The sequence below is a fragment of the Oryctolagus cuniculus genome, chromosome 7 (assembly GCF_051225735.1).
Source record: "Oryctolagus cuniculus isolate XC-2025 breed Fujian yellow rabbit chromosome 7, ASM5122573v1, whole genome shotgun sequence".
Taxonomy (NCBI): domain Eukaryota; kingdom Metazoa; phylum Chordata; class Mammalia; order Lagomorpha; family Leporidae; genus Oryctolagus; species Oryctolagus cuniculus.
In genome coordinates this window covers 67,450,815-67,463,353 of record NC_142873.1, presented here as the reverse complement: position 1 = coordinate 67,463,353, position 12,539 = coordinate 67,450,815, and the positions used below count along the sequence as shown (strand labels likewise).

The following is a 12,539-nucleotide window of genomic DNA, read 5'->3' as shown; positions in this document are numbered from 1 at the left end:
AGATAAGGGTGAATAAAGTGACCCTTTATTTCAGCTCTCATACAGTACACTAATACCTTTCATGGTCTGTTATTGCCCTGTTTTTCATGTTTTTGAATTTTTTTGTTAGTGATTTTGCTGTTTAAAAAGGCTCCCAAGCAGAGTATTTGAAGTGCTATATATTATTTCTAAGTTCAAGAAGCTTTGTCATATGGAAAAAATACATGTGTTAAATAAACTTCTTTTGGGCTAGAGTTGTGGTGGTATTGACTGTGAGTTCAGTGTTAAACAACATAAATAAGGTGTTCTTTTGCTTTTAAGCTTTATTTATTTATTTGAAAAGCAGAGTTACAGAGAGAAAAAGAAGGGGAGAGAGGGAGAGACAGATCTTGCATCCACTATTTCACTCTCCAAATGGCCACAATGGCCAAAACTGGCCTAATAGGAAGCCACGAGCCAAGAGCTTCCGTCTGGATCTCCCGCTTGGCTGTTAAGAGTCCAGGCAACTCTTCTGCTTTACCAGGCACATTAGCAGGGGGTTGGATTAGAAGTGGAGCAGCCAGGACTCAAACTGGGGTCCTTACGGAATGCTGGCCCTGACTTTCTTAAACATAAATGAAACAAGGTTATGTGTTTATCAATTGAGAAAATGCTGTGATTAGAGTCTTACAGAAATCTCACCCTGAATTTCTCCTAATGGTTATGTTTCAGTGTTTATTAATTTATGTGTGTAGATACCTTATGGAATGTGACTGCTACAAGTAGCAAACATGGTTGTATTCATTTTTTGACAGATTATTTCCCTATAGTTGATTCACTTCAGAGTAATTTCTATAAGTTCTGTAGGCTTTCAGACAAAGCCATTCATAGTGACCATTGCAAATGAATCATTCTTTTTATTGATCTCGACACTTTATACTTTATTTAAAGATTCTGATGATTCTGTTAATGATGTTTGGGCATGTAATACACAGCCTAGCTTAGAACAGCAATTACCAAACATTTTCTATATGGGTCTGTAAAACAAATATTTTTTCACTTTGTGAGCCAGGTGCCTGCGGTGCTGGCATCCTGTATGGGTGCTGGTTCTGGGCCTGGCTGCTGCACTTCCAACCCAGCTCTCTGCTGTGGCATGGGAATGTGGTAGAGGATGATCCAGGTCATTGGGCTCCTGCACCCATGTAGGGGACCCGGAGGAGGCTTCTGGCCCAGCTTCAGCATTAGAGCCATTTGGGGAGTGAACAAGCAGATGGAAGATGGATCCTTCTCTGCCTCTGCCTCTCTGTAACTCTTTCAAATAAATAAATACAGCTTTAAAAAAAAATAGCAGGCAGCCTAGTCTAGCAAGAGTGTTAAGGGGTAAATGATGCAAATCTTAGAAAACTATAAGCAGAAGTCAGGTAGAGAAGAAATAATCGACATGAATCAACTCAGGCGGAGACTCAAAGAAACATAAAACAAATCAGCAGTGATTTGAGAGTATTGCTGAGTCAACATCTATGGAAAGTTAAAATCAAATACAAGTGAGGCTGAAACTACAAAATAGGAGTAAATAGAGTATCTGTACTGAATAGAGGCATTTAGAGGAGTTGGTAGTTCTTGATAGATGATAACTTGTTACTAAATAAAAAGCATATAGAGTATTTGAATTGGACCAGTTACTTAACCTATGTGAATTGTACCTTTTTCTTTGCCTTTTTTTTTTTTTTTAAGGTAATTTATTTATTTGAAAGGCAGAGTTACAGAGAAGCAGAGAGAGAGAAAGAGAGTATGTGTCTTTCATCTGCTGGCTCATTCACCAAATGGCCGCAATGGCCAGAGCTGGGCTGATCTGAAGTCAGGAGCAAGGAGCCTCCTCCAGGTCTCTCACACAGCTGCAGGGGCCCACGCACTCAGGTCATACTCTACTGCTTTCCTAGGCAGTAGCAGAGGGATTAGAAGTGTAGCAACCGGGACTCAAACCAGCACCCATATAGGATGCCGGCACCGCAAGCGCCAGCTTTACCTGCTACGCCACAGTGCCAGCCCCTGTAATTTCTTTTTAAACATAGTGATGATAATCAGAAATGCTATACATAGACTGGTCAAAATTTGTCTTTGCTTTGCTTATTTAGGTTTACATTTAGGGATATAGGATAGGACTCTGTCATTAATTCATCTTTAATTGTGAGACAAAACTTCTAGTTTCAAGCTTCTCAGTTAACTTCTGGAAATACATCAAAACCAAAAAAAAAAAAAAAAAGGGAAGGAAGGAACAAATGAACAACCAAAAATGGTACATTTATTCAGCATATATTTAAAGATTTACTTTTTAAAGTTTTATTTATTTATTTGAGAAGTGGAGTTACAGATAGAGAGAGGGAGAGTCAGAGAGAGGTCTTCCATATTAACTCCCTAAATGGCCACAACGGCCAGAGCTGGGCTGATCTGAAGCCAGGAGCCAGATCTTCTGATCCAGATCGTCTAGATCTCCCGTGGTGATGCGGGGGCCAAAGTGCTTGGACCATCTTCTACTGCTTTCTGAGTCCATAGCAAAGAGCTGGATCAGAAGAGGAACAGCCAGAACCAGATCCAGCTCGCATTTGAGATGCTGGTGCTGCAGGGGGAGGCTTAACCCATTGCACCACAGCACCGGCCCCTCATGGTTTACTTTTTGAGAGGGGACAGAGAGAGAGAGAGAGGTTCTCTCTCCCAATGTCTGAAACAGCCTTGGCTGGGCAGGCTGAAGCCTGGAGCTGGCAATTCCATCTGGGTCTCCCAGATTGGTGAGAGAGACCCAAATATTTGGACCATTGTCTGCTGCTTTCTCAGGTGCATTAACAGGGAGCTGAATCAGAAGTGGAGCATCCAGTATTAGAGTTGGCATTCCTATGTGGATGCCAGTGTCGCAGATGGTGGCCTAACCCACTGTGCCAGAATGTTGGCCCCTCAAAACATACTGATTGATCACTTATGTCTGGCACTGTTGCAGAGACTTAGTATATTTTGTGTGTGCAGTATATAAATGTGGACATCTACCTTGAATAGCTGGATTTTTTTTTTTTTTTTTAGAAGATTTTGGCCAAACATAGTTGTTAAGAAGCTTTAAAAATTTACAGCATGGGACAGGGTGTTTGGCCTAGTGGTTAAGCCCTTTGTTGGGATGCCCACATCCCATATCTCAATGACTAAGAATCCCACAGGACATGCTAGGGTGATGTTGGTGCTCCCCACCAGCATTCTGTGATAAGAATTGATGAAGGGGATTCGTTAGGTATTGTCCTCTGGGATTGTGTATGGGTTACTGCTGGTAACTAGCCCTAAGAATCCAAGGGAAGTTCCCTAGGTGTCACAGAGCATATAAAGAGTTGTGGGTCAAAGTAGGTCAGTCTTGCCTTCCTAAACAGGTGTAAGAATGGTTCAGGGAAGGGTCTGTTTATTTTCTGTGTAAGTGAAACTAAAACCATATCCTGTAGGTCTTAAGATAATAGGAACTATTATCTCCAGGTGGCTCAATTGCTTTTCCCACCTCCCTTTCTCTCTCTCTCTCTTTTTTTTTTTTTAAGATTTTATTTATTTGAGAGAGTTATAGACAGTGAGAGGGAGAGACAGAGGAAGGTCTCCCTTCCGTTGGTTCACTCCCCAAATGGCCACAATGGCTGGAGCTGCGCCGATCCGAAGCCAGGAGCCAGGGGCTTCTTCCGGGTCTCCCACATGGGTACAGGGGCCCAAGGACTTGGGTCATCTTCTACTGCTTTCCCAGGCCATAGCAGAGAGCTGGACTGGAAGAGGGCCAGCTTGGACTGGTATCGGCACCCATATGGGATGCTGGTGCCACAGGCGGAGGATTAACCCACTTTGCCAGAGCGCCGGCCCCTCCCTTTCTCTTTAATAAAGGGGGAACACCAGTTACACTTCACAAGAAAATACTATTTTTTTTTCTTTAAAGATTTATTTATTTATTTGAAAGTCAGTTACACAGAGAGAGAAGGAGAGGCAGAGAGAGAGAGAGAGAGGCAGGCCGGCCTTCTATCCACTGGTTCATTCCCCAACTGGCCACAATGACTGGAGCTGTGCTGATGCAAAGCCAGGAGCCAGGAGTTTCTTCTGGGTCTCCCATGCAGGTGCAGGAGCCCAAGGACTTGGGCCATCTTCCACTGCTTTTGCAGGCCATAGCAGAGAGCTGGATTGGAAGTGGAGCAGCCAGGACTTGAACCGGGCCCATATGGGACTCCAGCACTGCAGGTGGCAGCTTTACCTGCTACACGACAGCACCATACCCAAGAAGATAATAGTTTTAACTATCAGACTAGAAGATGTTTTTTGGTAAGCAAAACATTTGATGCTGGTGTATATGTTCTGCCATAAAAATATGGCAACTCTCCTGCTGATTCTAGCTCTCTCCTAATGCACACCCTGGTAGGCAGATGGCTGCTGTTGCAGTTTGGTCTCTGCCACCCAGGTGGGAGACCTAGATGTTACTAGCTCCTGGCTTCAGTCTGGCTCAACCTGGCTGTTACAGGCATTTGGGAAACAAACCAACAGATGGAAGATTTTACTTTCTCTATGTTTCTACATTATCTCTTTGTCTTCTGTCTCTCTCTGCCTCTCAGATATGATTAATTTTAAAAATTCACTTAAATTTCTAGCATATTTGACTTCCTCCCCTATATTTTGGTGAATGTATGTATTTATTTTCCTTTAAAATTTCACAGTTGTAAACCCACAGGGTAAGCTATGACTGTTCATTTTTGATCTCCTATAATGTGGAAAACGTAAAAAAAAAACCCTAGACAAGAACTATATAAAGATGCCTAAATGTGGGACCAGTCCTTGTGGTGAAGTGGGCTAAGTAACTGCCTACAAGGCTGGCATCCCATATGAGTGCCAGTTTGAGTGTTGGCTGCTCCACTTCTGGATACAGTTTCCTGCTAATGTGCCAAAAAAGCAGCAATGGATAGTGTAAGTATTTGGGCTTCTGCTACTCATGTGAGAGAACCCAGGTGGAGTTCCAGGATCCTGACTTTGCCCTGCCCAGCCTTGGCCATTGTAGCTATTTGGGGAGTGAAACAGCAGATGGAAGATCTTTGTGTCTTTCCCTCTCTGTAACTCTGCTTTTGAAATAAATAAGTAAATCTTAAAAAAGCCTAAACAAGAATGAATATTGAATATTCATACTCTTAATAGAGAAATTATATATAAGCTCTCAGTTACCTCTTCTTGATTTGTTTTCAAAGTTCAGTGTTTGAAAACTGTTCTCAAGTAATATCAAAGCACCTTGTTTGCATAATGATTGATTGCAACAATTATGCTCAAAATACTTGTAAATGAAATACTTCAGTCCATGCTGTTTGTTAGTTAGAACATGAATCACAATAATTTTCCTATGTTTAAAAGATCTTTTGATTATTAATTAAGAAATGATTAATAAACTTGGGGCTGGCACTGTGGCACAGCGGTTAACGCCCTGGCCTGAAGCGCCAGCATCCCATATCGGTGCCGGTTTGAGTCCCGGCTGCTTCACTTCCAATCCAGCTCTCTCCTATGGCCTGGGAAAGCAGTAGAAGATCGCCCAAGTGCTTGGGCCCCTGCACCCACGTGGGAGACCCGGAAGAAGCTTCTGGCTTCTGGCTCCTGGCTTCGGATTGGCACAGCGCTGGCTGTTGCGGCCAGTTGGGGAGTGAACCAGTGGATGGAAGACCTCTCTGCCTCTCCTCGCTCAATGTAACACTGACTTTCAAATAAATAAATAAATCTTAAAAAAAAGCATGTTTTAAAAAAAAATTTTAAAGAAATGATTAATAAACTCACATAAATTGCATAATCTTATTCACTTGCTTTGTATGAGGTCTAGCAATTTTATGTGGGTAACTAATGATGTTTATAGTGAAACATTTTTAAAAATTAGTAAGTGGTAAATTAAATTATGAATTCCTTTCAAGTGAAATGAATGTTGGGCAAGGCAATTTTGAATTTGAGCTATTGTGAAATTCTCTCTTTGATAGCTTGGAAGTTATACTTATTCCACGTAAGTACATTCCATAAAAGTTAAACAAACAAATCACCTTATTTTATACACCCAGATACAAATTGAAGCTTAATAAAAATAGTCATAAATAACTGTGCTTCTGGATAAAGGAATCCAGTTTAGTTCTCTTCTCCCCAACATAGAATGAGCAAACTAATGGAACTAGCAAACCTTCAGCCCAAAAGACCAAAGACTGTAAAGCAGCGCCATGTGAGAAAAAAACAAAAGATAAAGGATATGCTGAGTACGCCTTCATCTGCTTCACACAGGTAATGTTGTTTAACATTATGAAATGAAGGTTGTCTGTCTGTACTTTATTGAGTTAATTCACATCATTCTTCAGTCTGGATTTTGTTTCATATTAGTCTGTTTGACTCACCATTGATTTTCTACTCACCAAATTCTGAAGTATTCATAACTCTGTCATGTTTGACTAGTTTTTGATGCTATTGACTTCCTCAAATCTCAAAATTTTCCTTTTATTTTAACTTACCATTTCCTTTTTTTAACTACTATCTTATTGGTTCTCTTTTATTTCCTTCCTTCTTCCCTCTCCATTTTTGCCTCCATCCTTTCACTCTCTCTTCTTGGATTTCATGTACTTCTTATTCATGGTCATCTTCTGTTTCTAAATTTATATTCGTTATTAATCTCATTCATTCTTATGGTTTTAGTTGTTCTCACTAATGATTACTGCATCTCTAGATTTAATCTATTTCTTGAGGCCTTAAATTTTCATTTCTGAACTCTTATCTACACATTCAGAATGTCTTGTGGCATTTAAGGTATTATCTGAAAGCAAAACTGATTTACTTTCCTTTCATTATGATTGTTTTTCTGCATTTAAAATTTTGCTAATGGTATCATTTACTCATTTATATAAAATAATGTAGTTCTTCCAACTCTTGCCTGATGTTCAATGCTTTTTGACTTTAAAAATTCATACATATAACATGATAACCAGGTCTCACTAGAATGTCTTTAAATATTTATTGAATGTGTCTGGAGGTTTTTTGCTGGCTATAGTGAAGCAACTTCCAAAGGTTTATGCTGTCTTTTCAAACAGTGAGTCTTATGGGCAGTACACCGTAAGTTAATGCTGTGTTTTCAAGCAATGCATTGATAGTCTTATGGTCAGTACACCATTTGCAGATTAATATTGTGCTAGCTGGTATACTACATATCATAAAGAAAATAAAAATTAAGAACTGAAGGATTGTGACAAAAGATAAGTCACAGCTAGTTGAGAAATGTGGAAAGGCTTTGAGAGAGGAGACATTTGTGAACTGAACCATTAAGGATTAGAGGCAAAAATTAGGTAGGGAAAGGAAATCCTTTGTGAGTGGAAAAGAAAAAGGAAAATTTCCAGAGGTAGGAAAATTTGTTGAATAGTAATAGAAATAATGAAAGGGAAAACTGGAAGAACAGGGAGAGAGATATATGCCTTACATGTTAGGCTGGAGAGTTAGAATTTATTGAAAGTCATTGGAATAACATTGACATAAAAAAAAGAATTTTTTTGGACTATGTTATGTTATATTAACTAAACAGGAGTGAAGAACAGAGCCACATTTATGCATAAATGTTACCTAATATAAGTTACATTTCTACTGTTTCTTGGGCATTTTCTTATAGTCCAGAAGGTACCAAATGGGATGATATTATTTAGATGTATGTTTTGTTTCAAATATATTGCCTTTTAATTGTGACATCTTGCATTAACAAGATTCTAGTTGAATTTAAAGAGGGAATTTGATTTTTCATCTTTGCCATAAAACTGTATTTTAATATCTTAATCAGATAAAAATTAGTATGAAATTGCAATTTAAGCTCATTTAAATTTTCTACAAGGTAAATTTCTTCCTGACCTTGTAACTTCATAAATAAAAAGAGCTTGATAAAATTATCTTTTCCTCTTTTTTTGAGGATTAGGTTTATTCATTTTTGTTTTTATTTCACTTCAAGCATAAATAAAATGATGTATGTTTTGACTGACCTATATTTTTATCTTGGTGTGCTGCAGTTCCATGCTTTTATTTATTTTTTTTTTTTTAAAGATTTATTTATTTTCGTGAAAGAGTTGCAAGGAGAGAAAGGAGAGAGAGATCCTCTGGCCGCTGGCTCAGTCCCCAAATGGCTGTAATGGCCAGAGCTGTGCTAGTCCAAAGCCAGGAGCCAGGAACTTCATCTGGATCTCTCAAGTGACTGCAAGGGCACAAGATTTGGGCCATCTGCTGGTCCCAGGCACACTGTAAGGGAGCTGGATCAGAAGTGGACCAGCTGGGACTCAAACCAGCACCCATATGTGATTCTGGCATTTCAGAAGGCAGCTTAACCCTCAGGGCAACAGTGCTAACCTCCAGTCCCATGCTTTTAATGTATGCAGCAGCACTGGACATTAGAAGTGAATGATGTACGCCACATTGTTTTCCAGTAGCTAAATTAAAAAAGTAGAAACAGATGTAATTAATATTGATAATATAACTTATTTGACTCTTTATACCCAAAATATTTCAGCTTACATTTCAGTATAAAAAGTTTCTGAAATATTTTCATTGTTTCATAGAAAGTCATCAAATTAGGTATGTACTTTACACTTATATCTATGTATTTTAATTTGGAAAGCAATGTTTTAAATGGTTATTAGCCACATTGTCACTAGTGGCTATTCTGTTGGCACTGTACTATTCCATAGTCTGAATATAAAATTAAAATGCTGTATTAACTCTAGAAAAAAACTATTGCATGTAGGTAAATATGTGGGAGTTTAAAATCAATAGTCATTGTGGTTCCAGCCTAGAGGCACAGCAGCTTGAGCTGTTGCTTGCTACACTGACATCCCATATCAGAGTGCTGGTTTGAGTCCTGCTGCCCTGCAGAGACTCAAATCCAGTTTCCTACTAATGTATCTGGGAAAGCAGTGGATGATGGTACAAGTACATGAGTCACTAATCTCCTGTGAAAAGTACCCAGATGGGGTTCCTGGCTCCTGACTTTGCCTAGCCTAAGCTCTTAACTGTTGTGGGCATTTGGGTAGTGAACCACGAGATGGATGATCATTTTCTCTCTGTCTCTGTCTCTCCCTCTCCCTCCCTCTCTCTCTCTCTCTCTCTCTCTGTCTATCCCTGCCACTCTACTTTTTTAAATAAATAAATACATTTGAAAAAAATCAATAGTCATCTAGTTCACTCTCTCCCATTTATCCAGTGATTTTGCAAATTGTTAACATTGTTAAACTCAGTCTACTTACCTGTAAAGTAGAATTAAATAGTACTTGTATTAGAGCATTTTTAAGGCTTATTGAATTATTAAACCTTTTATTTTGTGCTGTGCCTGCAGTGCAGTGAATGCTTTATCCATGTTTGTTTCTAAAATTAAAAGTAAATTTGAAATAATGTTTTGCTCAAGATTTTATTTGCAGTTGCAAGCTAATGTTGGATTGTCTTTAAATAGCAATTTACATCCAGTGCTGTTACCATCAGATGTATTTGACCAACCACAACCTGTAGGTAACAGAAAAATTGAATTCCATATATCTACTGACATACCAGCAGCATTTAAGAAAGATTTAGAAAAGGAAGAAAATTTTGAAGAAAAAAAATGTGGTAAGAAAATTGTAGTTCTTTCATATGCTAGAATCAGCTTTTTGTGTTAAAAGTTGTTTTGTATATACAATGTTCCTGTATTTTAGTATTTGTCAATTTAATGTGCAGTTAGTTCTTCCTCAAGATCATGAAATAATACCCATTTTCAACATTTTGATGTAACTAAAACTAATGCTAAATGATAATATTTTTTCTGTTTGCCTAATGCTAATAATGACTATTAGAGTAAAATTTAGGATTGTTTTTTCCTAATGTTTACACTTAAAATATAGTTAGTTTCTGGTATTGACTGAATTTTTCATTGCTTAATATGATGTTCTATGATATAATTGTATATATAATTGTATTGTTAGGAAACATTTTTTCAGTTAATCCCCAAACCCAACTCTCCTATGTCTCACTCCCTGGATATAACCACTATTAGTAATTTAGAAATTGAGAGTGTGTATATATGTGTGTATGTGTATGTGTGTACACATATAAAAAATACTCATATATCCTCTCATATCTTATCCTGTACATGTATACACATTTTTCTCTTACTCTTTCTGACTGAACATCATGTTTTACATAATTTTTTATCATTCTAATGACTTACTGCAAGTTTGTTATGTAGTAAGTTCTATAAAAAAATTAGACTTGGTCTAACCACTTAGTAGCCACGTAGCTGTTTAGCTGTAGTCTGTCAGTGTTGTCATAGTATAATGCTAGAGTTCAATGGTCATGGTAGAAACCATGTGGTCCACAAAATATTTATTGTTTTGACTTCTGCTTAACACCTCCTACAAAACATTGAGAAACACTAAATAATTTTAGTGCCCAAAGATATCTTATTAAAAAGAAATGGAAGAAAGGAAACCTGAAAACTATTTTGAAGGAAGGGATTGTTAATGACTTATGCTAATGTTGAATTCTTAGATGTACCTGGTGCTGAAGTTGATGCATCCAATATAGGATTTGGAAAAATATTCCCAAAGCCTAATTTGAACATCACAGAGGAGACTAAAGAAGACTCTGATGAGATGCCATCAGAATGTATTTCTAGAAGGGAGTTGGAAAAGGGCAGAATTTCTAGAGAAGGTAATGTCATTAAATAAAGTACATATTCCATTTTCCATTTCTTTGGCTCTATGGAAACAAAATCTATTAGTGCCATGTACTGGAATTTAAATCACACACTTCAAAACTAATATCTCTTTAATTTTTGTTTATCTTTTTGGTTTTTAATACACTTAGTAGAGAAGGTTGTTTTCCTTCCATACAATATTGCCACTCTATATTTTTTGTTTTCATTCCTAAAACTTTTGAATGGCATTGAAAACAAATCTGTGTATCTTATAAGTCTCCAGTTATATATTCCAAATATAATGCAATTGATGAACTATCACAATACTGTATCTAAAATACATATAAAGTGATTGTAAAAAGTTATTTGGTCATTAACAATCCATAGTTCAGGATTTTATATCCTAACATGGTAGTTTTTTTTTTACTAGAGAATTTTAATTCTTTTAGTATCTCTTGGGAAAAATTTGAATTTTTGATTGATGAGTTGCTCATAATCTTTTCCACAGTAACAGGAAATGGACTTCCAACTAGCATTTTTGCACATTGATTTCTAGTGGTGAAAAACAAATTACTGAGAATAAATAGGAATATAGCTGGAAAGGGATTCAGAGGCTCCAGTTTGTTTGAAATACCTAGTTATTGGGTTTGAATACTGCATTCTTACATTTGTATGAGGAAGTGGACATTTTATTGGGCAGGTTATAGTTATTCTAAGTGCCTGGAATTTTAAAAAGAAAATTTAAAATTTTTTTCCTGCATTCAAATTTTAGTAAGTATTTTATGCCTGTTAATACTGCTGTTAATTTCTATGATTTTAACATTTTCATGTTTCAGAAATTTATAAAAATTAATTTTATTATCCTTGTTTTGTTTTTAATAAAGAAATGGAAGCACTTTCAGTTTTCAGAAGTTATGAACCTGGTGAACCAAACTGTAGAATTTATGTAAAGAATTTAGCTAAACATGTTCAAGAAAAGGTAGGTTGACATTTATCAATTGATTTCTATTATTGCATACCTTGTTTCCTGTCTTTCTTATTTATTTTTTTCTTGTTGAAATTCTAGGACCTTAAATTTATTTTTGGAAGATATGTTGACTTTTCATCAGAAACACAACGGATCATGTAAGTAGCAGTCCTCATTTCAAATTAAGTTTTGTTTTTGTTTTATTAAATATCATTTTTCTTTTATTATTTTTGTTTGAATCTCATATGATGTTTTTAAAAATCTCTTAATCCTGCGCTAATCAAAAACATTTGGTGTGCCAGATTTTGAGCTGGAACCATGGCCCACTTTACCACCCTCTGCTGTACACATTGCGTTCTTGTCTCACTGGGCCACTTTCACATCCTGTGATGCCTCTTACTTTCTCTGTTCTGTACTATTCTGTATTCTTTTATGTGATGGCTAGCCAGGTGCAGCCACTAGAAGAAACAGAACAGAGACACAGGAAAGCAGAGTTTTTCAACTCACAGATGCCAGAAACAGGGAGCTCTTCTCACCACATGGGAAAAGAAACCAGGGTGATCAGGAGGCAAGAGGCAAAAGCTCATAGCACAGTGAAGGACTTCTCAGGCCATGGTCTTCATGGAGTCACCAAGGGAAACAAAAAGCAGGTCAGGATTAAACCAGTTAGGATTGGCTAATTTTTTTTTTACCTTTTTGAATTTTACCTCCAATTTTGAAGGGATTTGGAGTCCCATGACAAGTTTTTAAACTATACCCTTAGAAGTAACTTTGCAGGAATGTATGCAGAACTATATAGCTTTATAGTTACAGTTTTCCTCCTCCCTCTCTTATTTCCACTCTTATTTTTTACTGAGACCTATTTTCAGTTGACTTTTTATGCATATGATTAACTCTGTTAAGCAGAGAGTTCAA

General features: G+C 37.2%; 1 protein-coding gene across 11 annotated transcripts in view; it reads left to right on the top strand.

The window, feature by feature from the left end:
• The window catches only part of RNPC3 (RNA binding region (RNP1, RRM) containing 3), a 40,468-nt gene that overhangs the window by 13,685 nt on the left and 14,244 nt on the right, over window positions 1-12,539 (top strand). For 10 of the 11 annotated variants that reach the window (XR_011390129.2, XR_016237130.1, XR_016237132.1 and 7 more), the window contains exons 8-12: window positions 6,130-6,255; window positions 9,440-9,591; window positions 10,510-10,671; window positions 11,542-11,636; window positions 11,724-11,782. Coding sequence is in view for 5 of the 11 variants with exons in the window: in XM_070076933.2 (XP_069933034.1) it covers window positions 6,130-6,255; window positions 9,440-9,591; window positions 10,510-10,671; window positions 11,542-11,636; window positions 11,724-11,782 (594 nt within the window). In the remaining 6 variants the exon portion in view is untranslated. Of the gene's footprint in view, window positions 1-5,493; window positions 5,683-6,129; window positions 6,256-9,439; window positions 9,592-10,509; window positions 10,672-11,541; window positions 11,637-11,723; window positions 11,783-12,539 lie in introns of all 11 variants that reach the window. The other variant, XM_089337021.1, reaches the window with a different exon arrangement.